General features: G+C 45.4%; 6 protein-coding genes across 6 annotated transcripts; 3 read left to right on the top strand and 3 right to left on the bottom strand.

The window, feature by feature from the left end:
* Positions 1-44: 44 nt before the first annotated feature.
* EAF02_001483 (uncharacterized protein) lies at positions 45-1,698 on the bottom strand (the record flags this gene model as incomplete). Its single annotated transcript, XM_038897531.1, has 3 exons — positions 45-775; positions 825-1,430; positions 1,485-1,698. 3 exons carry the CDS (start codon positions 1,696-1,698, stop codon positions 45-47), a joined length of 1,551 nt encoding a protein of 516 aa, XP_038762506.1.
* A 299-nt stretch (positions 1,699-1,997) lies between these two features.
* EAF02_001482 (uncharacterized protein) lies at positions 1,998-3,180 on the top strand. The gene is made up of 2 exons (XM_038897530.1): positions 1,998-2,501; positions 2,577-3,180. The coding sequence occupies exons 1-2, from the start codon at positions 2,164-2,166 to the stop codon at positions 3,085-3,087; spliced, it is 849 nt and encodes a 282-aa protein (XP_038762505.1). The 5' UTR covers positions 1,998-2,163; the 3' UTR covers positions 3,088-3,180.
* Positions 3,181-3,316: 136 nt separating this feature from the next.
* Positions 3,317-9,850, bottom strand: EAF02_001481 (uncharacterized protein; the record flags this gene model as incomplete). The annotated part of the gene is made up of 1 exon (XM_038897529.1): positions 3,317-9,850. One exon carries the CDS (start codon positions 9,848-9,850, stop codon positions 3,317-3,319), a length of 6,534 nt encoding a protein of 2,177 aa, XP_038762504.1.
* Positions 9,851-11,340: 1,490 nt separating this feature from the next.
* EAF02_001480 (uncharacterized protein) lies at positions 11,341-15,018 on the top strand (the record flags this gene model as incomplete). Its single annotated transcript, XM_038897528.1, has 1 exon — positions 11,341-15,018. One exon carries the CDS (start codon positions 11,341-11,343, stop codon positions 15,016-15,018), a length of 3,678 nt encoding a protein of 1,225 aa, XP_038762503.1.
* Positions 15,019-17,867: 2,849 nt separating this feature from the next.
* EAF02_001479 (uncharacterized protein) lies at positions 17,868-21,960 on the top strand (the record flags this gene model as incomplete). The annotated part of the gene is made up of 2 exons (XM_038897527.1): positions 17,868-19,882; positions 20,016-21,960. 2 exons carry the CDS (start codon positions 17,868-17,870, stop codon positions 21,958-21,960), a joined length of 3,960 nt encoding a protein of 1,319 aa, XP_038762502.1.
* Positions 21,961-23,066: 1,106 nt separating this feature from the next.
* On the bottom strand, positions 23,067-25,507 carry EAF02_001478 (uncharacterized protein; the record flags this gene model as incomplete). The annotated part of the gene is made up of 3 exons (XM_038897526.1): positions 23,067-23,939; positions 23,990-25,210; positions 25,259-25,507. The coding sequence occupies 3 exons, from the start codon at positions 25,505-25,507 to the stop codon at positions 23,067-23,069; spliced, it is 2,343 nt and encodes a 780-aa protein (XP_038762501.1).
* Positions 25,508-25,625: the final 118 nt, after the last annotated feature.

The following is a 25,625-nucleotide window of genomic DNA, read 5'->3' as shown; positions in this document are numbered from 1 at the left end:
TACAGAGTGGGATGTTATCAATGCATTTAATTATCTATTTTTCCTCATCTAATCGGCTGCCGCGAACTCGACTTGGCCTGGGAATTGACTACAAAATACACAGCCCATGATATCAATGACGTTAGGGTAAGAATGAATGGAGGCAACAAAAACTTGTCCAGCTTTTTGTTGACTGATTTGTTCTGACCCAAGCCCCAGAATGCAATGTCCAATACAACCATAATAATAGTTAGCAAGAACGCGGAGAGTTGTAGAGCACTCTTCCTGGGCGTATTTGCCATTCCATCGATCAATCCATCAATTCTCTCGGCCATTTTGACATCAGAAAATTCATTCTTAACCCTCTTTACACCGTCAATTCCCATCTGTTTAACCTGATCATCCGTCATCTTGTTTAGGACTTTATCCATGACAGCCGTCCATTTCTCAACATCATCAGGTGGACAGAGCCAGCCTGTCTTCCCTTCCACTACTGTTTCGAGTGGCCCTCCTGTATTTGCAGCTAACACTGGTACTCCAGCCAACATCGCCTCCAGGGGTACAATGCCAAAATGCTCGTTAGAAGGTGTATATATCAAAAGCCGTGCTGAATTTAGTAGCATTTCCTTTAAAGTATTCGGTACTGATAACAAGAACAAAACATCTACATCATCAGGTACATTTAATGCTGTGACGATGGTCCGTGTGGTAGCTGTCTTCAATCCCAAGTCGGTAGCCAGTTTAACGAGCTCCTTATGGTATACGACGTTCTCCATCACTCGGTTATCATATCCACCTGTCAATCGTGTCAGCATGCTTCTCACCAATAGCGAAACATGACCTACCAGCAAGTACCAATCTCACTCCCTGTCTTCCATGTTTGCCCAATCCTGCATATGCTTTGATTGCAAGACCAATATCCTTCTTCTTTTCGAATCGATTGATGCTTAACAAAATATTCCTGTCATGCCAGACTGGAACAGCATCATCACTTGTCTCAGATTTCTTTGGATTTACATCCACACAAGGATGTACAATCTGTAAATCTTTTTCTCTGGCCAATTCAGGGAATACCTGTTCCACCATACCCTTTGTGAATCCAGAATTGACCGCAATTGACTCCGCAAAACTCATACTCCATTGCTCCAAGAAGTCGAAAGGTATTCTATATGCGCGTTTCACCCAATGGGTTCTTCCCTGTGCGAGTAACAGGTCCGGGAAATGACAGTAAAAGAAGATGCGAGTATTGGGATAAAAGTATCGTAGCCACGGTAGTCCAGCACTGAGCTGATCCACGAAGAAAGCATCGGGTTTTAGGCTGCTGATTTCAGAGGTAAAATACGCCTGGACAATTAGATGTAACTGTCGAAGAATGGCGCAGATAATGGAGAATCGAGAGAGGATTGAGGATGGGAAAAGCCAGTTTCCTCTTACTCGCACATCAAGTGTACCTATACAGATTAAGCATTGGCATCGTATAGTAGAAGCTCCATCTTCCAACTAACCATCTCGAGCTTCATCAAAGCAATGCTTAGGATCGCAATAGCTGGTGAATATAACGATTTTGTGCCCCCGATTCTGTAATCCTACTGCGGCATCTATAACGAGTCTTTCGGCACCACCAATCCCTAGATCAGGATGGAAGAACACAATGGTCTTCTGCTTTTCTGCGATAGCCATCACACGTCGTGCAAAAATTTGTGTTTTGTGTTTGATCATTGAAGTGACAGATAGACTGTCGCAAGCTCTTTGGTAATAAAGGTGGGTAGGCTGACAGGGATGTGGCCAGGGTCTTCAGCCTTGTGCTAAAATTATCCAGCTTTACCTTCACATGTTAAGGAAAGAGCTATGCTATCGGCGAGATAATCGAAGTATAGACCCAGGATCATTTTTGATCTAGAAACTTTCAACGTGTGGGTATTCGCGATAGTAATAAGTAATCTTAGACTTATTTATCCACTGTTGAATCGCAAGGTTCGGATCTGAGAGGTCAGACGGCATTTTACCAGAAGACTAGGCTTTTTTGAACCTCGGCATGATGTAGGTGATTACCGATTGTTACATTCTCACAATCGCGACCTCGCATCTTTACTCGAGTATTCAATAGATAGATATATTGATCTCATCCGATAATACTTCTCTACCTTCAGTCTATATCCCTATCTCAATATTCAATCATACACCATGTCCACCACCACTCCCCTCTTTACCCTCCCCATACCCATATCCTCCCCCCTCCAATCCCAACCCGGCACCCTAACCTGTACCACACCCTCCCCTGCGCACCCGAATCTTTACCTCCTCACCTTCTCTTCGCCCCCAGATAATCGTCTCACCACTACTTTCTGCCAAACTTTCATGCACGCCCTCGATATCCTCGAAGTCTCCTATCCCGTCGGTGCCGTCTGTATCACTTCTGCTATTCCCAAATTCTTCTCCAATGGTTTAGATTTGAATCATGCTACCGAGGTTAAAGGATTTTGGGACAAGAGCCTCTATGCGCTCTGGAAGAGGCTGTTGACGTAAGTTCTCTTTCATTCTATACATTCCAGCTTCTCAATTAATAGAGTCATTTCTAACATCTTGACAAAATAAAGTTACCCCATGCCCACTATCTCCCTCCTCCCCGGCCATGCATTTGCTGGCGGCCTCATGACCGCCATGTACACCGACTACCGCGTTTTCAACCCAAGCCGGGGCTTTCTCTGTCTCAACGAGCTTGAATTTGGCGCGCCTCTTAAACCCCCCATGTCCTCCATATTCCGCCAAAAACTCCCTTCTCCCTCTACCTACCGCTCCCTCGTTCTAGAAGCAAAACGTTTCAATGGCGAAGCAGCGCTCCAAGGAGGACTTGTAGATGTATTAGGTGGATGGGAAGAAGTGTTAAAGCTAGTTGATGACTGCAAATTATTGGAGAAAGGAAAGACTGGTGTTTATGGCGTGTTGAAGGCGGAGATGTGGAGAGAGACTTTGGGATATTTGGAAGGGCACGCACAGAACGAAGAAAGGGACGGAGTGAATATGGATAGAGAAGTTAAGAGGAAAGAAGAGGCTGCGGGTAGAGTTGCTGAGTGGGAGAAGCAAGCAAAGAAGACGTCGAAATTATAGAAAAATGATGTTTTTATATGTAGCAAGCAATTGTATACGCCGAAAGGTATCACTTGACCACTCCGTGGTCTTCCGAACAATACTGTAATAATACTATACAAAGAATCCCACAAACCCCAAACTCTTTTGTAGAACCACTAACACCATACCTTAATGATTATCCTATTTGTACAGCCCAACCATCCCACCGCATTACTCGTAATTATCCATAATTCGTAACTTTCGCTACTCAAGCGAAACTATCCTCAGCTGGCCAGCGCGGATCTTTGCTTGCATAAGCCTCCTTACTCCCTTCAGCAAATCCAACCTTCTTAGCGCCCTTCTTCGTAGCTGGTTTGCTTCGGCTGCTCTGTCGAATAGGAGACCCATGGTCATACCGATTTCGGTTCAACAGTTTGGCCTCTTTCGACTTTGTCTCGCGTTCGAATGACTGCAGCATCTCCTCCAGCTCCTGTTTCAATTGGGCAGCTGTTGGGGGGCCAGCTCCAGAATTTTGTGATGGTTGTTGCTGATAAATAGCCTGATCGGCGAGCGGAATCACTGGAGGTGGAAATCCGGCCTTAGGTCTATTGGTTTCCATCCGCTTCGGTCCGGACACGCTTTCTCCAACTTCATCATCCATACGTCTTACTAAGGCCCTGTGTTTTGCAACAGTAGCTTGACTCTCAGCGATAATTTTCTCTATATTGCGTGTTATTTCATTCTTCTTCCTTGTGGATGGTCCTGGCGCCGAGTCGACTTCAGCTGCTTCAGCATTTTCACTCTCCCGGGAATTGAGGTCCACCGGAACTTGTGTCTTGGGTTTGTAGATTTTAAATGCTTGCCCACTTTGAGAATGATTTCCGGTATTCTCCTGTGCAATACCATACCCTGTTGATTTTTGTGTGGCGCTCTTTCGGGTCATTGGATTTACATCAGCTTTAGGCTCCGCGATATTCTTGCCAGAACTGCCAGCAGGTGGCCTTTCAAACCCCATTTCGATGTTTTCAAAATTAGATTTTGTATCATGTGAGCCTCGAACTCTTTGCCCAGAGTCATTACTGTTGGATTGGTGATGTTGCAACCCTTCCGTCTTCCTAGCTATTTCATCCATTGAACTTTTATTAGGGGTGGCCTGGTGAAAATCTCCTCCTAACACGCTCTCTTCTGTTTTCTCATCCTCAGTTGGACCACCATTTGTCTTCCCTTTGGATTTTCCCGATGATTTTATATAACCCATCTCAAGAAGCTTATCCCAAACGTCATCCCGAATTTTTGAGACCTCTCTATTGATCGGAAGACCATCCAACTTCTGCAGCTTGGGATTGTCGCCTTTCTTTCCAAAGACGAGCATTTCGTATACACGTCGCATCAATCTTGTTGCCATATCCGAACACGAGATATAATGAGCATCTCTTACTGGATCTGCATTGCCAAGAGAATATGGATCAATAACATCCAGGTCATTTCTCTCGAGTCCGCCATCTTTGATTAAGCATCTTTCCAATGCTATTGGGTAGAAGTTGTGATTAACATGATTGTTTCTCATATCGACAGTAGTTAAATGAGGAAATGCTCTCAAGGTTCTTGTGAGTCTCTCCACTTTAGACAAACGGTTTCCGGCAAGGAGCAATTTCTTGAGACGAACGATACCAAGCAGACTTTGAAACTCTTGCAGCCCGTTGAAATTGAGATTTAGAACTCTTACATTTGCCACCATAAGACCAAAATCATCTGGCAGAGAAGTAATACCACAGTTTGCAAGTTCAAGATATTGCAAATTGAGATATTCGACACCCGGATCGAAGGTTCCCAAGTGATTACCGGACAGGAACAACTTTCTCACTTCGAAAGCCTCGCGGAGAAACGATTTGTCCAGAACCGTGCCAGATTGCTGTTCACGCACTGAGAGACTATAAAGATTTCTTTTGTGGAGGAGGCCAGTGATAGTCTTGATTCGATTGGAATCCAGATAGAGAATACGAATCTCGGGTGTGAGATTCGCATCGAAAGATTCAAGGTTGTTGAAGCTCAACCTGACCTCTCTAGCCGAGCATGTATCGTCCGATGTCATGAAACTGACCAATTTATTGTTCTCCAAATCGAGGCTCGACAAATTCGGTAAATGTCCGATATTCTTGACTTCTGAAATTTGACAACCTCTAAGGTCTAGATGTTCCAAGTGTTTGAGGTTTGTTCCTTCAAAGTTCAGTGTCTCAATTGGATTGCCTCGAAGCCGAAGTGTAATCAAGCCATCAAGAGTTCCAATACCATGTAGCGAAGCGATTTGGTTATTGTTTGCTTGTAAGCTTCTTAGGTGCACCAAGTTTTTGAAACAGGAAAGGCTTTCAATCTCATTGTTGGAGACATCGACTTCCTGAAGATTCCACAGATGGCCCCAAGATGTAAGATCGGAAAGGCGATTATGGTTAATAATGAGCGTGCGAAGTGATGAAGGAACGCCGTTCAGTTGACTAATTTCGTTTTTGGAAACCTTCAGTTCCTCCAGGTGCTCACAAAACTCGTCGAGTTTATGGAGGTTTGTTAGTTTCCTCCTATGCAGATCGGCGCTCTTCATATGCTCCCAGTATGGCTCATATGGTTCTATCTCAGTCAATTTTTCAACCATTTCCTTGATTGAATGAGAAAGTGTTGTCTTTGAAGAAGGCCCTGCATTATGCTTTTGCCCGTTTGCCACATAGCTTACGTCCATCCCATAAGATTCGTCTGCTTGATGCATCGTAAATTCCGAGAGTGGAGTAAGTTCAAGAGTCCCGATCTCGTGAATGGGCCGTGGTGTGGCGAGCACTATACTATTAACCCTTTTTGGCGAGATAGATGGTGTTGGGAGAAGATTGTTCCCAGATTTGTTCTTGCCACCTCTTTCTTTATTGAAAGACTCTTCGTCCTGCTCATCAATTCGTGATACTGGACGTGGCATGAATTGTTGCCCTCCTACCGATAGCCTACGAGAGTTGTTTCTATATCCTCCACGATTTCCACTTCCTTGTCTAGATTTCCCCTTTCTAACTCGAATACTCCCTCCATCATCGCTGTCCGATTCGTTGACACTGTCATCGTCGGATTGGTAAGCTCCCCCCTGTGCTGAGCTATCATCGTCATTGTAAGTAGGCAGCTCGATAAGCTCCGCGATAGGAGACGAGAAAGTGATTGTAACGTTTCGTTGACGTTTTGGAGTTGTGGCACTCAGGTCTCCATCTGGTTGAATAAAAACATCGTCTTCGACCAGTCCCCTACTCTCTTCGGGGGCTTTGCCCTCAGTCGAGCTGTGACTTCCAAAAGCAGACTTGCTTACATTCCCACGCCGGGTCTTTTTTGGACGTAGGATGCTATCTTCACCTACAGAGGCGGATCGAACTTTAATCTCTGGGACAGGACTATCTACGGCAGTTTGGATGGGCTCTGACGGTGCTGACCGGGGTCTGTTATCCACCAGCGGAACGCTCATATTCGAAGTCTTTTGAGGCGAGAATTGGCCACTCAAGGCACCTTGCTGTCCTTCGTTGCCGAGATATTCAGCCAAGCGTAACCGTGCGTCTTCCTTTTGTTTGGCAGCAACAGCCCTCAGCCTCATGAGCTCTTGCGTTTCATCAAATGACAAATCAGGAATGTCCTCAAAAGGATCTTCTTCACTTCCTTCGGAAATAGGGGAATCTTGCCCATCGTTTTCTTTGGTAGATTTCCTCTTTACCCAGATATTCCGATCTCGATCAAAAACCATGCCAGCAAGTTGTTCTGGTATCAGATGAGATACTGTATGCGGAGCAATTACACGCCTCGAATCCGAACCTCTGGATGACGTTGTGGGTATGGAATTGTTCGAACCTTGTGTAAAAAAATCAGGATCATCATATTCTTCGTCCAGTTGTCGCGAAGAGCCAGAGTGTTTGCGTTTTCGCTGAATATCTGGGTTGTTAGATATGCGGATATTTGCTGGTTCGCTCTGAACTGCATTTATAGGATCCAAGAAGTGACCAAGTGATCTTGAAATTGTTTCGTCTGCCATTCTGTCAATTTCCTTCGCATTTCTGACAACTTCTTTTGCCATAGCCATAGACTGTATGGATGAAGCAATGATGCCATCCATTTCACTGTTCTCCTCATATTTACGTAAGTGGTTTAAAAGCTCTGGATCTTGAGTTGGCGGCGTTCTTGATACTGGGGCTCCTTCGCGACTTGGTGGCCTTTCAAATAACTCCTGAGTTGATTCCTGGTACGAATCTTCCAGCTCGTCATCTGCTGCATTGTTTGATGGAACACGATCGTTTTCGGACTCCGACTCTTCTACGCTGGTAAGACCACTGCGAGGTCTTGCTTTACCGCGAATGCCTGCCATTATCTTCTTAGCTTCGTCTAAAAAGTCCTGGGTAGTTACAGAGGGTTTTCGACTCTCCTGAGATTCCTGACTGGCGCTGAGAGGCCTATCAGGGTTGGCCAGATCAAGCTCAGCTTGGATCATAGCAATCTTTTGCTGTTGCAAGAGTCTTGCACGTTCGTCCGATGTGAGACCTGACTCAGCAAAGGGTGCCTCTTCGTGCTGTTGACTATTACGCTGACTAGGAGTGGGGGTCCGAGGGCGAAGTAGTTGTCGCATTGCAAGTATCTTCGGATCAGCGGCTTGAACGTTTCGCTCATTGTATTGGCGTGTTTTACCCATAGCTGGCTGTGTGGATGGACGCGAAGGACCAGGAAGTAAGACCAGCGGTTCTTCAGGTTGTAGTGGAAGTGAAATGTCCGCCCGGTGCAGTGTTCGACGTCTCTTTGGTGTTGAATCTTTCGCTGGGGATCTCATAAGTCGTTTTCCTTCCGCCTCACCATTTGATCTCCTGGGTGTCTTGAGGGTTTCGTTGATTTGAAACGAGGGCGAGACTGTAGATGGCGATGTAGAGCCAGTGCTAGATCTCTTTCTAACGCTCAAGCTGCGGCGCCTGCTGGTACTATTGCTGGCAGTTCTGTATTTGCCACTCGGTTTTCTTTCTTCACCTTCCTTGACGCCCGGTGAAGAATCTAGTCGAAAACTGAATCTTGTTTGTGATTTCGGATCTAGAACAGGGAGGTCGAGTTTTTCTACATCGTCGTTGTGTAAGATAGATCCATTCGATTCAAAAGAGGCATCCTCGCTGAACCGGTAAGTATCTAAGTCGCCAACTCCAAAACTACTATATCGCCTTGTCTTGCGCTCCTTTGGGAAATAGCTACCCTCCGATACAGGCCGGCTATCATCTGCATTATCTATATGGGGATGGTTGGGCTCATGAGCAGTATTTGGTGGCACGTCTGGTTCAAGCTCACTTCCCCGATCCTCCTCGTATTGACTGAGTCTACGTAGAAGCTTTTGACTTGTGAACGTATCATGAGTACCAAACAATTTCAAGGGACTACCGGAATTGCTCTTGACGGGAGATTTAACTGGGCTAGGATGCGGTATTGGCGCGATGGTGGGAGATTGTAGGTTTACAGGTGGCTCTAGAAGCTCATTGGAGGCTCTTGTTTTTCGTATCTTCGGGAGTTTCTTCTCAGAGGCATCGTGTCGAGAATCATCAACTGGTAGGGCTGATTCGTCGATTTGTGGCAGGGAAGAAGAAGAACTCAGCATTCTTTTTTGGAAAGAACCTTCTTCAGAATGACCGCCTCTTCGAGCACTGACAAATTGTCCGTTGTGTTTGAAATCATCCGTATCCCCCGTGATAGGCCGGGAAACGCTTTGGGGGTCTTCCATTTCATCAACATCTGGGTCGTCGGCGCGAAGCTTTTCTAGACGTTCTTGAAGTTCAGCAGGTGATATATCTATTGGTGAAACCCCGGCCTTATCAGGCAAGGTACTCTGTGTTGCTAAGTATATCGGAGAGAGAAACTCGTTGTGCGTATCGCTTTGTCCGCTTATAGTTCGTCCCACGTCGAGATATTCTTTTTTGGCGTGGAGGTTGTCGTTTTTAAAAACAGAATCGGACGAAGAAAAGTGTTCCTTGACGGGGCTCAGAGTATTCAATACCGTAGGCCTGAAATCGCTTCCTCGACTCAAATCGTTGGTAGAAAATTCACTGCCAAAATCTTCCGTCACTTTGTATCTCATACCCCGTAGAACGTTCCCATCTCCTTGCACAGAATCCTCAGATGATAACTCGCTGTCGTCAAATTGTGGGGGCTCCAATCTTGTGCGATAGAGGGGGGGACTGGATGGCATGATACTACTTTCTCCAAAAGTAGGTGGCTTCTTTATTGAAGGTTCGGCAGGCGGTGGTTGAAATATCGTCTCGAGACCGGCGGCGCTAAATAGATCGCGCTGTTCACCATAACCGACATCTCCTCGGAGCAGCCTCCTCTTCCATTCCGGTGTATCTTTTGAGCTCTTCTTGGGCGATGCGCTGAGAGATTTATTGTGCTGTATTGTGTTGTATTCTGTTGTATGTGTGCTACAAGCTGACAAGGGGCGAGAGACTTTCCCGCTCCTTGGGCTCTGCGGTATCTCACTTCGTAGTTTTGATGGCTGATGGTTTCGCTGGGATAAGGGAATGTTGTTCTCGCTCTGACTCCTTTCGCTCAGTGGATTGCTATCCGGCGGATTCGACCAAGATTTCGTCTCTGCATTAAACTTCGGTATGCGACTAGGCGGAGCAGTTGTTGGGCGGGAATTTGAAGAATCAGATGTGCCATTGGTGAGAGATGGGAGTTCGGGCTCTGGCGATTCGGTTCGAGGTGGAGATTCAGATCGAGGTTGCGATACCCAGTCTTCGGAGAGAGAATCTAACCAGGCCTGGTCCATCTTGATAGATTCGCAAGGTTATGGGCAGTGAGCATGAATTCGGCTTTGTCTTATGCTGAATGCTTGTTGTTTATTGTTGTTGCTGAAGTGAATGATCGCGTAAATAGTGTCGCGTCTAAGCGTATGCAATGTTAATTGTATAAATGAGGTTTGAGACAGTATACATTTCACAAGGTGGTGCGTAGAATAGAATTTATTGGTTGTTTAACATACTTATTAAGAGCCGTGGAATAGAGTGTGGTGAATTGAGATGGTCGCGAAGTGGGATTGAAACATTGAATTGTGGTCTAGGCTGGGGGTTGGCACTTGGACAATTTTAATGCTAAAAGTCGTGCAGGAAGGAACAAGGAAAACAATGGAAATGGCCTATCAAAACAAAAACAATCACGGTAATTAATCTTCCAAGCCACTACAGCCTCAACCCCACGTCGAATGGATGGATCCTAAAACAAAACCAAAAGAAAGGAAAGACGAAAAAAGGGTATGGAGCATGGGAAGGGGTGGTACTAGGTATGGCACTAGGTATGGAGGAGATGAAGATTCATGATCTCGTTCGTACCTACAGCTACAGCTCGAGCTCGACGATACTACGAAAGTCTTTCGATATGTCAGTTCCGAGTAAGATACCTCTCTTCCATTTGTCAAGTTATATTAAGGGCTGAAATACTTGGATATATTGCGGAGCTCAATTGAGTTGGCAATGCAGATATTCCAGATATTATTTACTCCTCTTGATTACCAAGTCCCAAATCAGTTCATCTCAAAGTTTATCCCTACGTAGGTGTGTTGATTTGTTCCAGTATTCTAATCTTCCGATAACCTTATTAAAGCGGATCGTAAGGTTGGAAGTATATCGTTGGCCAATATAAACCTTGACTGATTAGCCAAAGTGGTTTTGAATAGGTATTGGGAAAGGAACCTGCTGGTACGGGACCTACTCATGACTGTTGAGGTATCAATGCAAGTAAAGTAGATATCTAACCCCTCCTGTGTAGCTCTGGCAGGAGGATGACCTCGTACTTACCGAAATGTTTCTGCATGAGATTCGTACATATCCTTTCTCGGGGCTGAATATACGGGTACGAAGGGAAGAGCATTCATTGTGTTGCTCTCGATAGTACATGGCCAATGATTGCATTTTAAATTGTTCAATTGTTCATTTTGACTCGAACACTACCCAGGTATGTGTGACTTCAAGATCTTGAATATTCGAATTGAATTAGAAAAGAAGAATAATCTACCATCAAAGGCTCGAGAGGTTTGAATGGAACCCAAAATGTGTGCTGTAGGAGAAGGTTAGTGATTAAAAACCACTTTAAATCTGTGCCACTTATCACGTGTTTTCGAGTCCTCGCCAAAACACGCAAACACGAAAAGAGTTGCCTGGTCAGCCACTTCAAAATGCGATAACTGATTACTTTCTGTGATCACATTCACACTTTGAGACACAACCCAACTATTGGAATGTAGCATATGGACTATTTGCAGGAATGTCTCTCCACATGAGCAGGTCCTCGCTCACCTCCGATGACGATGACGAGCCATTTTACTTTACACCAGCATGCAAGCCAGAAGACCTTATTTGTGAGGGTTCTGATTCCGAGGCGAATCCAAGAGCAATAATCAAAAAAAGACAGCAATACGAACAATGTGCAGAAAGGGTGGACCGTGGACAACTGCCAATTATACAATCTGCGCAACTCAGGGGGCCTCTCGACGATTGGGTAAATCCTTGGAGACATCGAGAGGGGGACTGGTGGAAACCTGGCTCAAAAGATATGCTATTTAGAAAGGAGGATGTTATGCGAAGAGCTAAGGAACATGGTAGAAAGGATATGAGTCCCACAGAAGCACTTGCATGGTGTCGACGAGATGCTAAACGACAAGCGAAAGAAACGGAAATAAATGACTATATGGAGATGGGAAGTGAGTCCTCGGATGGCCCAAATAGAACGCTGGTGGAGGAGACCATACACGAAGATATAACTATGGAAAAAGGAGGTAGGATAGTTGAAGGCAAGCGAATAATCAGACCATCATTACCACAGGTTCCAAAATCATCAATTCCTACATCTGGGCAACTAAGGGGCTTTGAACATGCACCAACCACGGGGAGCTCGATTTCAAATAAAGATGATTATGGTAGACGGTCGGAAACATGGACTGCTGTCAAGAGACCTGTGGAGGTAGCTTGGTTGAAAGGTTCCCATGTTTCGAAACGAGCTCGCTGGGAAGACCCGGCAGTTTCATCACCGACTCCATTACCTCATGTAGACAGTGAGAGACTCCAACAAAAGGTCACAGGCACTACAACTGTTGCTCAGAAGCGGACTCAGTATACAATTCATCCGCAATCCGTTCTTTCTCTAGAGGCCAAACAACAAAGGCTAGCTACCCCGGAGAGCTATGCATCTTTACAACAACCAAGCAACGACGCATTTGATACAGAAGTATCATTTCACACTAATATTGGACAACAAGGACAGCAACTGCGCAGCTCTTCCATCTTGGAATCCTGTAGCAAATCTGCTCTTATGTACGAGAACTCACCTGGGCTCAGCTCTCCTCTACCATCTGAAAGCCCAGATAGCAAAGAAGCTTGCACCCGGCAGCCTTCGCCAACAAAATCCGACGCTTCTCCGCGACTCCCCTCACATTCGAGAATTGGTGCGGTATCTCATGAAAATCAGGAAACTCCTGGAAATATCAGTTTTGTCACTGATGTTGCACCCTCTTCTGTCAACTTGGAGCAATTTCAGTTTCGAAAGAAGTCTAAACGCAAGACTGCTTCCCCAGAGGTCCCAAGACAGCCCATAACCGTTAGAGGAAAAGGTAGCGAAATGTCATTATCTGAAGAAATTAGGTCCAACCCGAACCCTCAGAGCGATGCAATGCTCTCGACCCCCTTGGTTCTGCACTCAACCGAGAAGGCGGAAGCGACCTCGGTGTCTCCAGCAAAGCGGATAAAATCTTCAAGATCGAAAGGTTCATCTCGCAGAACTTCTCAGGCCGATGAAAGCTGGCTTACTACCCAAGAAGAAGTTGGATTTACTCCATCGACAATGCATTCTGATAAAACAATTAGAGGAGAATATCGTCCACAACACGAAGATATTGATGATAGCTGGGTTACAACACAAGATGATTTTAATCATGCTCTAAAATCATCCGCTTCAATGGACATCACGCAGATCTATCAAAGTTCAAACTTTCTGAGACGGCCAGTTCCTCTTGAGCATACAGAGGCTCCCGTGTTTGGGGACTACGAGTATAAAAGTAGTCTACAATCATCGCGCCTTGGAAATCCCTCTCCTGCACGATCTACACGCCCTGTCTCATCATCGCCCCATTTACCGACTCTCTCCAAAATTTCCAGCCAAATCGATGTACCAACACCTTACAAAAATCTCGATGGGTCTAGCACACAATCGTATATTACCAGTCCCGCCAAGTCAATAGTGAATATCCGTGAATCTTCACAAGCCCCCGATCCGACACAAAATTTGAAGGACAATCAGCAATCTCCTCATGTCATCGCAACTACACTTAACTCACAAGCCACCGAAATGACCCGGGAGGAAAATCTTGAAGATAACAACTCGGAACGTGTCCAGAGATTGGATGACAATAAAGAAGCCAAGGCAGAAGGAGTCGCTTCGGCAATTAATATTGCGCTTGAGAGCGAACAAATTAAGGAGGTTACCGAACTGCAAGCTAACCAAGACTCTAATATTGATACAATAGCCGCTTCTGAAAAAATTCAGGATGAAGGAGATATGCAAGGTGTGGCTCAGGATATGCTGGAAGAGGTGCAGGAAGTTATGCGGGCGGAGGCCGATGCCGATGACGCCCTAAATTCGGTTCCTTCTAGCGGCCAAACATCAACGTCATCATCACCCGCACGAACAAACAACCTCACATCATCTCAAAAACCCAGGAGCATTAACCAAAATTCTAAAAGCACTATGTCGGACCAATTTGCGCCTTTGATACCTAGCGGAGAAGAAGTCCTCTCACCAGCTAGCAACCAGGATCTTTCCGAATCTCTAGCTGTTAGGGAAGACATTGTAGCTATTCCTACCGAAGATAGTGGGCCCATCAAAGCTCCTGTCTCCAGTCTACAGTCTGAAGATCAAATGATTGTTCAAAATGACAGCCCACAGAGTCCCTGGGCACCAGTTGAAGCGGGACTGATAATTGCACCTCAATTACTTGCAACTACTGAAATTGTCGAACCACAGATTGATGACGAGTTTCCAAATTCTGGTTGGCAGAGAGAAGAGCGCCCAGTCACGCCAGATAATGATATTATTCGACCTTTCCGCGATCTCATGACACCAAGTCCTCCACCAGAAGAACTAGATACAACAGAAATCGACCAGCGGCCATCAAACACGCAGCTTCTCGTAGAAGCCGCTACACTAAATCCATGGGTAAATGGCTCCAAGAAAAAGAGTACGAAACGCAAGCGAGTATCATTCGGAATATTGGATGAAGAAGATCCATCTCAATCTGAACGTAGCTCGCAGCGTCAACGCCGGTCACCGTCTCCGGAGAGCTCATATCGCCCCGGGGATCTCGGAAGTAAAAGAGCTGAGTTTGACGACAACATCACAAATATTGACAGCTTCCAAAATCACTTCTCCGCAATTCGTAGAAAATCTGTTGGTGATTGTACACCGAAATTTAACAGCGCCACTCAGCGCCCTTCTCCGATTGTAAAGTACAAGAGCACCCTTTCGGGTGCGACCAACCTGATTGCCAGTAGCCCAGCAGTTGATGCAATGGCAGAGGCCTTCATCTCAGCTGATCGCCACTCTTCACGAGAGCGAGAACGTCGTCTCACATTAAGTCCTTCACGAAGCCGGAAAGCAAGGAGTCAAAGTTATACCACTTTTGAGGATGTAGATGAAGGTGATTTGGGAAGCCAAGTTTCAAATTCTTGTTTATCTACACACACAGCTCTGAATGAAACTTCTAGTAATGCTAAATTGGGAGACCACATATTGGGAGACTTTCTGAATGAAGCGGAAGATTTCTTAGGAGGGGGTTGGTCGGTAGAGGGAGAGATGAATAAAGCTAGCACGGATTTTGAATTGGCAACACCGAAACGGGATAGTGGTTTACATTCACGCGGTGTGTTTTCTGTTGAGAAGATTTGGACATGATAGGTAGGGTCTTGTAGCGAAAGGGATTATTATGCGTGATGTCGAGTTGATGTGTAAAATTGTTTGGGTTTTGGTGTTATAGATGGATGGATGGATGGATGGATGGAATACCGGATGAAACGGATGGGATGCGAGATGGATAGAATACCCTTGCTTACCTACATAGCCTGGACAAGGACAAATGATCTTATGATGAAGTTATAGTCATAGTTCTAGTTAGTTGTAGTAAATAATTACATAACGTCTTTTGTGATTCGATGTTTGGAATGTGATTTTATGGGTTTGCATTTACTTGGATTGGTAGGTTAGGTTAGGTACACCAGTAGGTCGTGTTGATTTGTCACCATAATTCGAGGCACCGGCAGGAAATCCGATTTCTTTCCTTTCCCCGCAAAGCTTGGAAGTCAATTACTTACCAGTATTCATTATTCGCACTGTTTGAAACTTTGACCGCTTCGATTACTTGAGCCAATTGCTTGGGCCAATTACTGGGGCCAATTACTGGGGCCAATGGAATGCATGTTGATGTTGTCGTGGAGGGAATGTGGAATTTTTGTGGTCGCAAGCTGGAGGGATCTGGAAGATTTAAGTTGGCGATGATTCCCACGTTTTGTGAGGGGGGATGGTTATTGGATTGGATTTGGATTGGATTGGATTGGATTGGATTGGATTGGATTGGATTGGATTGGATTGGATTGGATTGGATTGGATTGGATTGGATTGGATTGGATTTGGATTGGATTGGATTGGATTGGATTGGGGATGTAGATAGAGTTGTGCGGTGCGGTGCGGTGTGTTGGGGATAGGTACAGGAATAGATTTACGATAGATAGTAGGAAGGGGTAAATCTGGTGTGAATCTGATGGTTGGGGTGAGGGGGTGGGTGAGTGAGTGGGTGGTGAGATGTAGATGGGGTTTGGGGTTTTGGGGTTTTGTAGCGTGTAGGTGTCGTAGAGTGTAGGTAAATGGAGAATGGAGAATGGCTAAATTCGAGGTACTGGTAGGGATAATGGAATAATCATGTAGATTTCTGGGTTATCGGGAGTACCGGTATCTCCATTTGGGGTTTTGCTAGGGAGGTATCGTCGGTGTGATAGATTGGATAAGAGGTTGGGATTGGGGATGGGGGATTTGGGGAGATGCGATGCTTATCTGGATTCTGATAAGTTAGCTAGTAGCTAGGTACCTACCTAGTAAGCCACGCTTTCAATCTCCATTTCGATTGCCTAGTACCATCGTTACTTGGCATTGATGATTGATAAGGATGATGCAGAAAGCCCGAGAGAAGCATGACGATAGATAGAATGGAGTGGAAGTGGAGAATGGGTTTTGCTGGAGAAGGAATGGATGTTCTTTAATCTAATTGGGACCCGCGTTATTGATAAAGTCCCGTGTGCTATGTAAGAAGGAAAGTTCATATCCACAAGGTTGGAGCAATAGGTAGTTTCTAGAATTCTCATATGATACTACCTGGGGAGCTGGCTCAAGGCTGATCAATGGCCATGGAATTCTATCACTTGTCGCATTTGCAGGTCATCGATCCTTACCGTCTCCCGTCATCCTACGTGGTATGGGTGGAAGGTTGTGTGTTATGTGTTATGTATGTGTATGACAGCCCTATGCCCTTCCACCTACCTACCTACATAGGCAAGAGGTAATTCGATCGTCCCAATACCAATACGGATAGCAATATCGACGCAGGGAAATGATGCCAGGAAATATGCACATGGATGTTTATGGCATTACTCACGTATTCACTCTTGCTCTTGATCCCGCTGTCACTTACTAGGTATTACTAGGTATTCAACTCTCCCTCATTCGTCATGGATGCTCTTGCAGCCCAAATTACGTTTCTTGGATTCGTGCCCAGCTGAACGTGATATGCTTTTTCGTCCTGTGTCTGGTGGTCCCTCGAACTCCACGGGTTGGTGGTGTTTCAAGAGTTTCATTTCTTTAGAAGAGTGATAAACATTTGATTCTGCTTGGTTGTACCACCAGTATCCAGGTACCAAGGACTCACTCTGGTTTTGAATCCAAACTTTGACTTTACTTGTTCTTGTTGTTCTTCTTGTTCTTCTTGTTCCTGTCCTGTCTTGTCCTCTCTATTTCTCTGTGTGACCACTTCTTGCCCACTTTTTTAACGTCTCTTGCCTCTTCTAAATTCTATTACTACTCCCTACCTAGTAACTTATTAGTAACTTTCAACCCAACCCATCCCATCCCATCCCGTACCCGTACCCGTTCCTGTACCTGTACCTTACTCTTACTATTCATTCCACTCCATTCCATTCCTCTTTCTCCCAATTGATTGATCAACACCAATCCCAATCCCAACAACAACAACAACACTGCTTCACTGCTTCACTACATCACACACACTACACTACACAGATAACATATCAAGCTCATCCAACAATCTATCAATTAATCGGGAAAGAACAAGACAAGAGGAAAATCAGTCGTTGTTGTTGTTTCTTAATCTTATCAAAGAAACACAAGAGGGAAAATCGAAAAAAAGAAAGAAGGAGAAGAAGAAGAAAGTACAAAACACTGAAATTCCATCCAATTCATCCAATTCCATAGAATTTCCTATTTTCTATATCAAGAAGAGAAATTCCACGTGTTTTTACTAGCTTCAAGAGATCTCTATTGTTGTTTCCTAGAGAATTTATTCTTCTATCAAACATACATTTTCCCTCATCGTAAATCCTTGCCTGATTGATCCTTGGCTTTCAATTCATTCTTCCCAGACTCAATCCAGCCATTGACCAAAAAAAAAAAAAAGAGAAGGTTCAATACCTGCGAATCATTTTCTCACACTGTCACTGGATTCGATAAATGTGCGCCTCATGTCAAACTCCCCTACTGACTCCAGAAATGCCGCACACACCCCTCCGGTGAGTACTGAGCAAGGTCAACAGATCTCTCAGCATGGCGATCAAAATGAAGCACAAGGAAGGGCCAACGCGCCACCAACTTCATCAAGTGCAAATCAATCCTCTTTGTTAACTCAAGCTCTATCCTTAAATCTTCAAGAATCTGCGGCAACCAATATCGATCCGACTCCTCGCACACCTCGACATACACTTTCCAGCATAAGACAGCCACGCCCTTCTTCCTCGAACCATCAATACCAGAATGAGAGAGCTAGGAATTTGGCAGAGGACTTGAACGACGCGGTCATTGCTACAGCTTCGATTACCTTCAATCCAAACGGCTTCATGTCTAACAGACCCGTCAGTGCCGGGGCGACGCCCTTCGTCTCCACAGGATTGATCTTCGATATGGATCAAGTCAATCATGCTCTCTCCGGTCACCGGGACTCCTTCAGAACTTCAAACGCCAAAGGAAGAGGGACCTCTCTGGAGCGAACAGCAAAAGAGAAGAGAGTCCAGGATTTACCAAAAGGGTCTTTCTCTACCAACCCAGGTGATACTGCCATAATAACACGACCATCAACACCCATGCAAGAACCAGCTCGGTCACTTTCAGATAACCCCCCTGTAGATGGAGTTCGAGCTAGCTATCGATCATGGAGAGATGCCAGGGCAAGTCCACCTGTGGAGAAGGCCTGGTCCATCTGCGAACAAGGGGATGACGATCAAGGTGGTTCAGTCGAAAAGGCTATTGCGGAAGCGCTATCGGGAGTCGAGCACAACAACCGCAGTCGAAAAGCAAGTCACAGCTTGAGATTTTTTAGAGAAGGTCTGCCAGAGGATAAGACAAAGAAGCGCGAAAACAAGAACAGAGCTCATCCAAAAGATGCAAATTCTTCTGCTAGGATCAGTAGCATACCAGAAGGTGGGACAATAGATACAAGAGGCATTGCAAGTGAGCCGTTGTCACCTTTTCCAGATCCGAAGTCGCCTACCAAGTCATCCGCCCACAGCAAAGGTTACGAATCCACTCCCAATCCCACCGAGGGACTAGCTACCGAAACTGATTACTTTGATCCATCTCACAGTATCGAAACTCTGCGTCCAGACAAAGTAAGACGAATGCCTTCGCAGCTACTGGCGGATATACGCAAGCATCACAATTTAACACCCGGTAATGCGAAAGGATCTTCCTTCTCAGGAAGCATACCTGCTCCAGAATCTGAGAAGTCGAAGTCGGATTCGGGCGAGGAGAACTCACTAGGCAAACCTCAGTTAGATCGAGAAGACAGTGAGGATGGCACTAAACTAATGAAGACTAAGAGTCGTGATGACGGTGATGAATCCGGCGAGGAGAAGATTTCATCGGCGTTATTCGTTCCTCACAAGACCCCTCATGGTACATCTGAACGGAGGGGAGAGGGCCCGCGAGACAGAGCAGACCTTGTCGCAAGGGCTGGGGGTAATGATCAAGTCCAATCAGAAGATTCAGACCCACAACAGTGGCTTGAAGAACATCGAGTCCCATCTTGTGAAGTAGATAAAACTTATGAAAGTCAAGAAGGTAAATCACGACCACTACCATCGCCACGTCTTCCTAAGCAGCATGAGCCAGCAGCAGAAAGCAATGGCTATATCACTCCTACAGATACTTATGACCCAAATCATGACTCGTACGATGAAGGAGAATCCACGGCATATGAAGAATCAAGCTTAACTGATGATCCTGAGGCAACACCTACATCTTCAAGGCGTCGTCGTAGCTTCATGGTGCCGACACCCAAGATACATGTCAGCGAAGACCAAGACGAAGCTAGAAAATCAAAAGGCTCTGTTGAATTAATTCCGTACAAGCATCAAGTCGGTGGTCACACTACCATGTGGAGATTTTCAAACCGTGCCGTTTGCAAGGAATTAAATAATGGTGAAAACAAGTTTTACGAGATATGCGAGCAGAAACATCCGCAGCTTATGAAATTTCTTCCAAGGTACGTGTGTATTTCATTGACTCATCCCCGCTTCTGGCATCGAAGCTGAGTCTTCATCAAGACAACATACCAAGCCCTTCCTCAGGCACCATTTTCAACCTGAACTAATGTACTTATTTTGATTGATCTTTAGATATATTGGTGTTTTGAATGTGACTTTGGAGAAGAAGCATGTGCGACCAAAAGTACCACCCAAGGATGACAAAGATGCCACGGCCGAATCCAATGGTACTGACGGACAACTAACAAAAGACGATGCTGCTACCTCGACCGGCACGAATGGGCAGGCAAACTCTATCAAGACCCCAGAGCCAACAAGAATGATCAGCCAGTCACTAAAAACATCTTCTATTCCTATAGCAACTGTCAATTTTGCCGACAATAGACACATTATACCAAAAAGCTTTCTACAACCCCATCCTCATCTAATTGACCCCGTCGAGGCCCCTAGTACCAAGGAATCTCACCAGCAAAAAGGTCAAAGTCAAAGTCAACCACCGCCCAGCGGCGATTTCACGTTTCGTCCAAAATTATCAGACAAGCATGCAGTCAGCTGGGGCGCAACCACGATCAACAAGGAACTTCGAAACAAAGTTTTTGGAGAAGCATTTTTACAGCAACCAATCCCCATTCATCGACATAAGAAGCTAGGAACACAAAACCGAGCAATTCGAAACGGTGCCTCGCTACGGAATGCCAATTCGGAATCCAGCTTGAAAGTTCAATCAACTAAGATGGTCGATGGCCAACAACCTAAGGACTCAATGCGCACAAGAGCTATCAAATCTGCGGCTGAACAAAAGACTGGACTCTCGCCAATGACACCTGTTACGCCTGCCCCGCCTGTATCGACCAATGATTCCAAGGTGAACGGACACGGCCATGTCGAAAATGGAGAAGATGATGATGAATTCGATCATATGGCTGGCACTAGTGCTCCTGAACCTGAGATTGCAGGACGTCAAGATTCTCCTAAACGGCCAAAGAGACGTTTCTCCAGTGGTGGACTTCGCCGTAGGCCTACGGAAGTAGCTGATGATCGAGGAAATCTCAAGTATTTTGAAGAGGCAGATGATGCTGGCTACAAAGGCGATGAGGAAGACGTTTTTGCTATGGATCCCGAACCGGCTGACGCACAAAAGGTGACATCATCTGTGAAGGAAGAGCCGACACCTAAGCTTGGGAATGTCAACGAGATTCCTAAATTGACGCCAGTTGATTCTAATACTATGATCAAACATCCAGTCACCCCAAAGATAACACCGAGCGCTCTTATAATCCCTCCTCGACCTGTCAATCCCAAGGAAGCCCAGACGCAAGGTCAACGAATTCAATATTTCTTACTCTTGGAGGATTTGACGGCTGGCATGAAGAAACCTTGTATTATGGATCTCAAGATGGGAACTCGTCAATATGGTATCGATGCAGTGGAGAAGAAACAACAATCCCAACGCACGAAGTGTGAGGCGACAACATCTCACGATCTAGGTGTCAGAGTTTGTGGTCTGCAAGTTTGGGATGTGAAGACTCAGGGGTACGTTTTCCATGATAAGTATTTCGGAAGAGATCTCAAAGCCGGACCGGACTTTCAAAAGGCTCTTACTCGGTTCTTGTATGATGGCGTCGACGATGGAAGTATTTTACGACACATTCCGACTCTCATTCATAAGCTTTCTACACTTGAGGTTTTGATCAGGAGCTTACCAGGATACCGTTTCTACGCTGCCAGCTTGCTTTTGTTCTATGATGGCGAAACGCACGAAGAGGAAGAGTCTGATAGTAATGCATTTGAACCCTTAAGCAGAAGAAGGGAAATCGATCTCAAGATGGCAGATTTCGCAAATTGTGCAATCAGAGAAGATTGTTTAGCACCAGGAAGAAATTGTCCACCTCGGCATCCTGATCAACCGGATCTGGGATTCCTTAGGGGATTGAAAAGTTTGAGGAAGTATTTCTTGGCTATTCAGAGAGATGTTAGGGCGAAGATGGGTATCAAGACGAGGGATTGGAATGATGAGCAAAGACAGATTGATTTGGAGGATGCGTATGATGAGGATGAGGCGAATTTGAGCTATTGATTTCGCGATGCTCTTCCTCATTATACTAACTTATCGGTCTGTGGCCGAGAGATTACACCTAGCAGTTGTTGGGATCACAATAACTAAATTATATTCATTATCGTATACCCGGTCGAAGTTTTTTTTCGTTCGTTCTTTCTTTCTATCAGAATGGATGGGATGAGGAAAGGAAAGAAAGGGCTCGGGATTTTTGATTCAAGCTTTTACTCGCTTGTTTACTCGTTTGCATTCGTTAGGAGTATAGGCAATTCCCAGCTTTTTTATTTTTGTAATGATTCAGGACATGGGAAAATGCTGCATATCATACCCTGCATATTGGTAGGTGTTTGGGCTTGGGTTTAAGATTGAGATTGAGTCTTTAGTTTTATGGGTTTGTGCTTGTGTTCTGGTTTGTGAGGCGAGGAACGGGGTTGGGAATGCAATGGAATGGAAGGGGAGGAGGTTCGGTTGTGGTGATTGTGGAGTAGGGGGGTGCGGCGGTGTATTGCTTTGCTTCTGTGTGTATTTTTTTCTTCTTGTTTTTATCGGTTTGTGGAATGGATGATTGTGGTACTGGTAGTGGTAGTGGTAGTGTGCAGAAATTTCAGATGCGAGGAATTTGCACCTGGATCGGGGAGAAATGGGAAGGGGCTTCAGATGCATTGGTCATCGATATCGTGGTTATACGTGCCGTGATCGGTGGTCTTCTTCGATGATGATAACGATGATGATGATGCATGCATAGGCAGTTCTTTTTGATTGTTTTGTGGGAATCGAGGGGTGTGGAGAATTGATTTGGAGGGGGCGAGGATAGCGGATAGTGGATAGTGGATAGTGGATAATGCATAGTGTATGGAGTGAGTGAGTGAGGTTAGCTGGTTAGTCAGAGTCGGTAGTCGGCTTGTAGGAATACATAATTTAAATAATCATTGTGTACATGGAGTGAGTGGGTGAGTGAGTGAGTGAATGAGTGAATGAGGACCAAAAAGGTTAGATCATACTCTGTAGGTAGGTAGTGTGGTAATATTTATATTTATTCATTGCCAATAATCCTCGTCAAGAAGAGATCGATTTACTACAGTATACTACATACAGTACACGCTACCACACCTCTCAAACTGCATCTATTACTCATCCTCCATACCAATGCCCTCCACCTCTCCCAACCACTCACCCTTCGCCCCCTTCAACAACTCATTAACATTAACCGTGCCACTCGTCAGGTATCTCTCGCTCACCCCCACATTAACTCTCTGCGCCAACAGCGCTCGCAATTCCGCTCTCAGCGCTCCCACTTCCGCTTTGCTCATCCCTCTCGCTTCCTTCTCCTTCAAGCGCCTTCCAGTTCCCCTGCCCTTTCTCCCTCCGCCCAACGCTTCAAATTCCTCCTCATCATACTCGACGCCCAATTCCTCCGCTGCGTTTTTAACCCAATCGTCATCGTGACCTTTCTTTTCCTTCGCCAATGCACTATCTGCGATTTTCTTCGCGAGCGTCACGCGCGGTTTAAGTCTCGCGACGACTCTGCGATCGATATCTAGACTGCGGATGTAGAATTTCGATTTCTTTCCTTCGCCATTCAGCGCATTTTGGGCATGGACTTTGGCGACCAATCTGCGGGTTCCGACGACTTCCTCGGGGCCGCAGAGGAGGATGCTGGACCCGGAGGCGGCGGCACGCGCGGTGCGACCGGATCGATGTACGTACATGTCTGCGGTGCGGGGGAGATGGTAATGGATGACTAGTTGGACGCCTCCGATATCGAGACCACGTGCTGCGACGTCGGTGGCGACGAGGACGGACCCGGTGTTGTTTGTGCGCGAGAACTTTTCGATGGAGCGCATGCGGGCTTTTTGGATCATTTGGGAGTGGAGGGAGTGGGCGGGGATGTTGAGCGTTTGGAGCATGGGGGTTAGGCGGCGAACTGAGTGGATGGAGTTGGTGAAGATGAGGGTTCGCTGATTGGGGTGGTGCAGGAGGAGAGAATAGAGGTAGAGATCCTGTGATTTGTTAGTAGTGTGCATGTGAATTGTGGTTTATGGAATGTTACCTTTTCTTCTCCGCCACATTCTACCATACCCTCTTTCAAATTGGCTGCCATTTGCGAGATTGGGTTAACGTCAACAAATTTGGGTTTGTCTTCTCTGAAATTGAGCTTCTTCAAAAGATACTCCATAGATTGACTTTCATCCTTGAAAGATTGCTTGCCCTTTCCTGCAAGCTTTTGTTGTAAACCCTTATGGAAAGTTGCCGAGAAAACTAAAGTCTGCCTGGGTGGTAATGTATCTTCCTCTTCGTCGTCTTCATCACCGTGCGTACGATCCAAAGCATTTAAAATCTCCTCTGCTTCTTTGAAGTGACCATCGGTCAAGAGTCTATCTGCTTCATCAATAACCAAGAACCTAACCTGTTTCAAGCTGGCTGATAATTCATTGCTAGAGCTTAGAACCTCCCAGAGGCGACCAGGTGTACCAATTATGATATCTGCCTTGGCTAATTGACGTTGTTGTTTTTGAACGGAAAGACCTCCGGTGACAGCAGCTACCCACGGACTTGTAGGCATACCCTTACATAAAGCTGTAATATGTTCAGTCAATTGATGTGCCAATTCTCTTGTTGGCGAAAGAATTAATGCAGTTGGCGGTCTTGTGTTTTTCTTAAGCTCGTCCTCATCGAGTTCTCCATATGCCTCAAGCCACTTTTCCACTATCGGTATTCCAAAGGCCAATGTTTTTCCAGAACCAGTAGATGCCTTTCCAACAACATCGTGTCCAGCTAGCACTTCTGGTATAGCCTCTGATTGAATTGGAGTTGGCTTCGAGAAGCCCATTTTAGATAATGCGGATAGAGTATTTGATGAAAGATCTAGCTCTTCCCAGCTTGAAACATCAACTTCTTTTGCAGCATCCTCTTCGAGTGCTTCGAAAACATTCTTCAAAGGATCTTGTTTAAGGCCGGTATCTTTGTCAATTGGCTGTTGTTGCGCTTTCTCTTTTTTCTGCTTCTTCTCCTTCTTATTTGGTGATTTCTCCTCCTGGTCTTTCGTATCTAGCTTGTCCTTCTTCTGTTTCTTCTCGGGCTTCGGTTTTTTCTCTATATTCTCTTTCTGTCCTTCCGGTTTTTCATTTTCCGTGCTCTCTTCCGTGGGTTTTAGAATTGGCTTCACTTCACGACTATCATTCGCCTCTACAGTTTTATCATCCTCATTGTCGTCTCCAAAGCCTTCGAATTCTTCGTCGTCGTCCTTTTTAGGCTGTATTTTGGAAGATACCTAAGAGAAATGAGCATCCTTCCATACCTCCTCCAAGGATATACATACAAATGTGACAACATCTCCATCCCGCACTACCTCGACATCATCCACCTCTTCTAATCCATAGAAACCCTCGGCATCTTCAAACATATCTGGCATTGTTACTTCATTCCATGGCAAAGAATCTACCGCAACTTGTTTCTTCGGCGCATCTTTCTTTTGTTTCTTGGATTGTTTTTGGATCTTTTGACGTTTTGGGGCTTTCTGTGAGCCATTGGTCTCTGAATGAGAGCGTTTCTTCTGCTTAGTATCCATTTTGTATTGAAAATTCTCGAGGTCGATATTCTTGAATTTTCTCGTGGCATCAAATCAACTCGTTTCTCTCAGAAAAGCATATCGATAACTTTTTTTCCTGGAGACCCCTGTCGATCTA

The sequence above is a fragment of the Botrytis sinoallii genome, assembly GCF_014898435.1.
Source record: "Botrytis sinoallii strain Bc 23 chromosome Unknown BSIN_002, whole genome shotgun sequence".
Taxonomy (NCBI): Eukaryota; Fungi; Ascomycota; class Leotiomycetes; order Helotiales; family Sclerotiniaceae; genus Botrytis; species Botrytis sinoallii.
The sequence above is the reverse complement of the archived record's forward strand: the minus strand, read 5'-3'. Positions and strand labels throughout refer to the sequence as shown.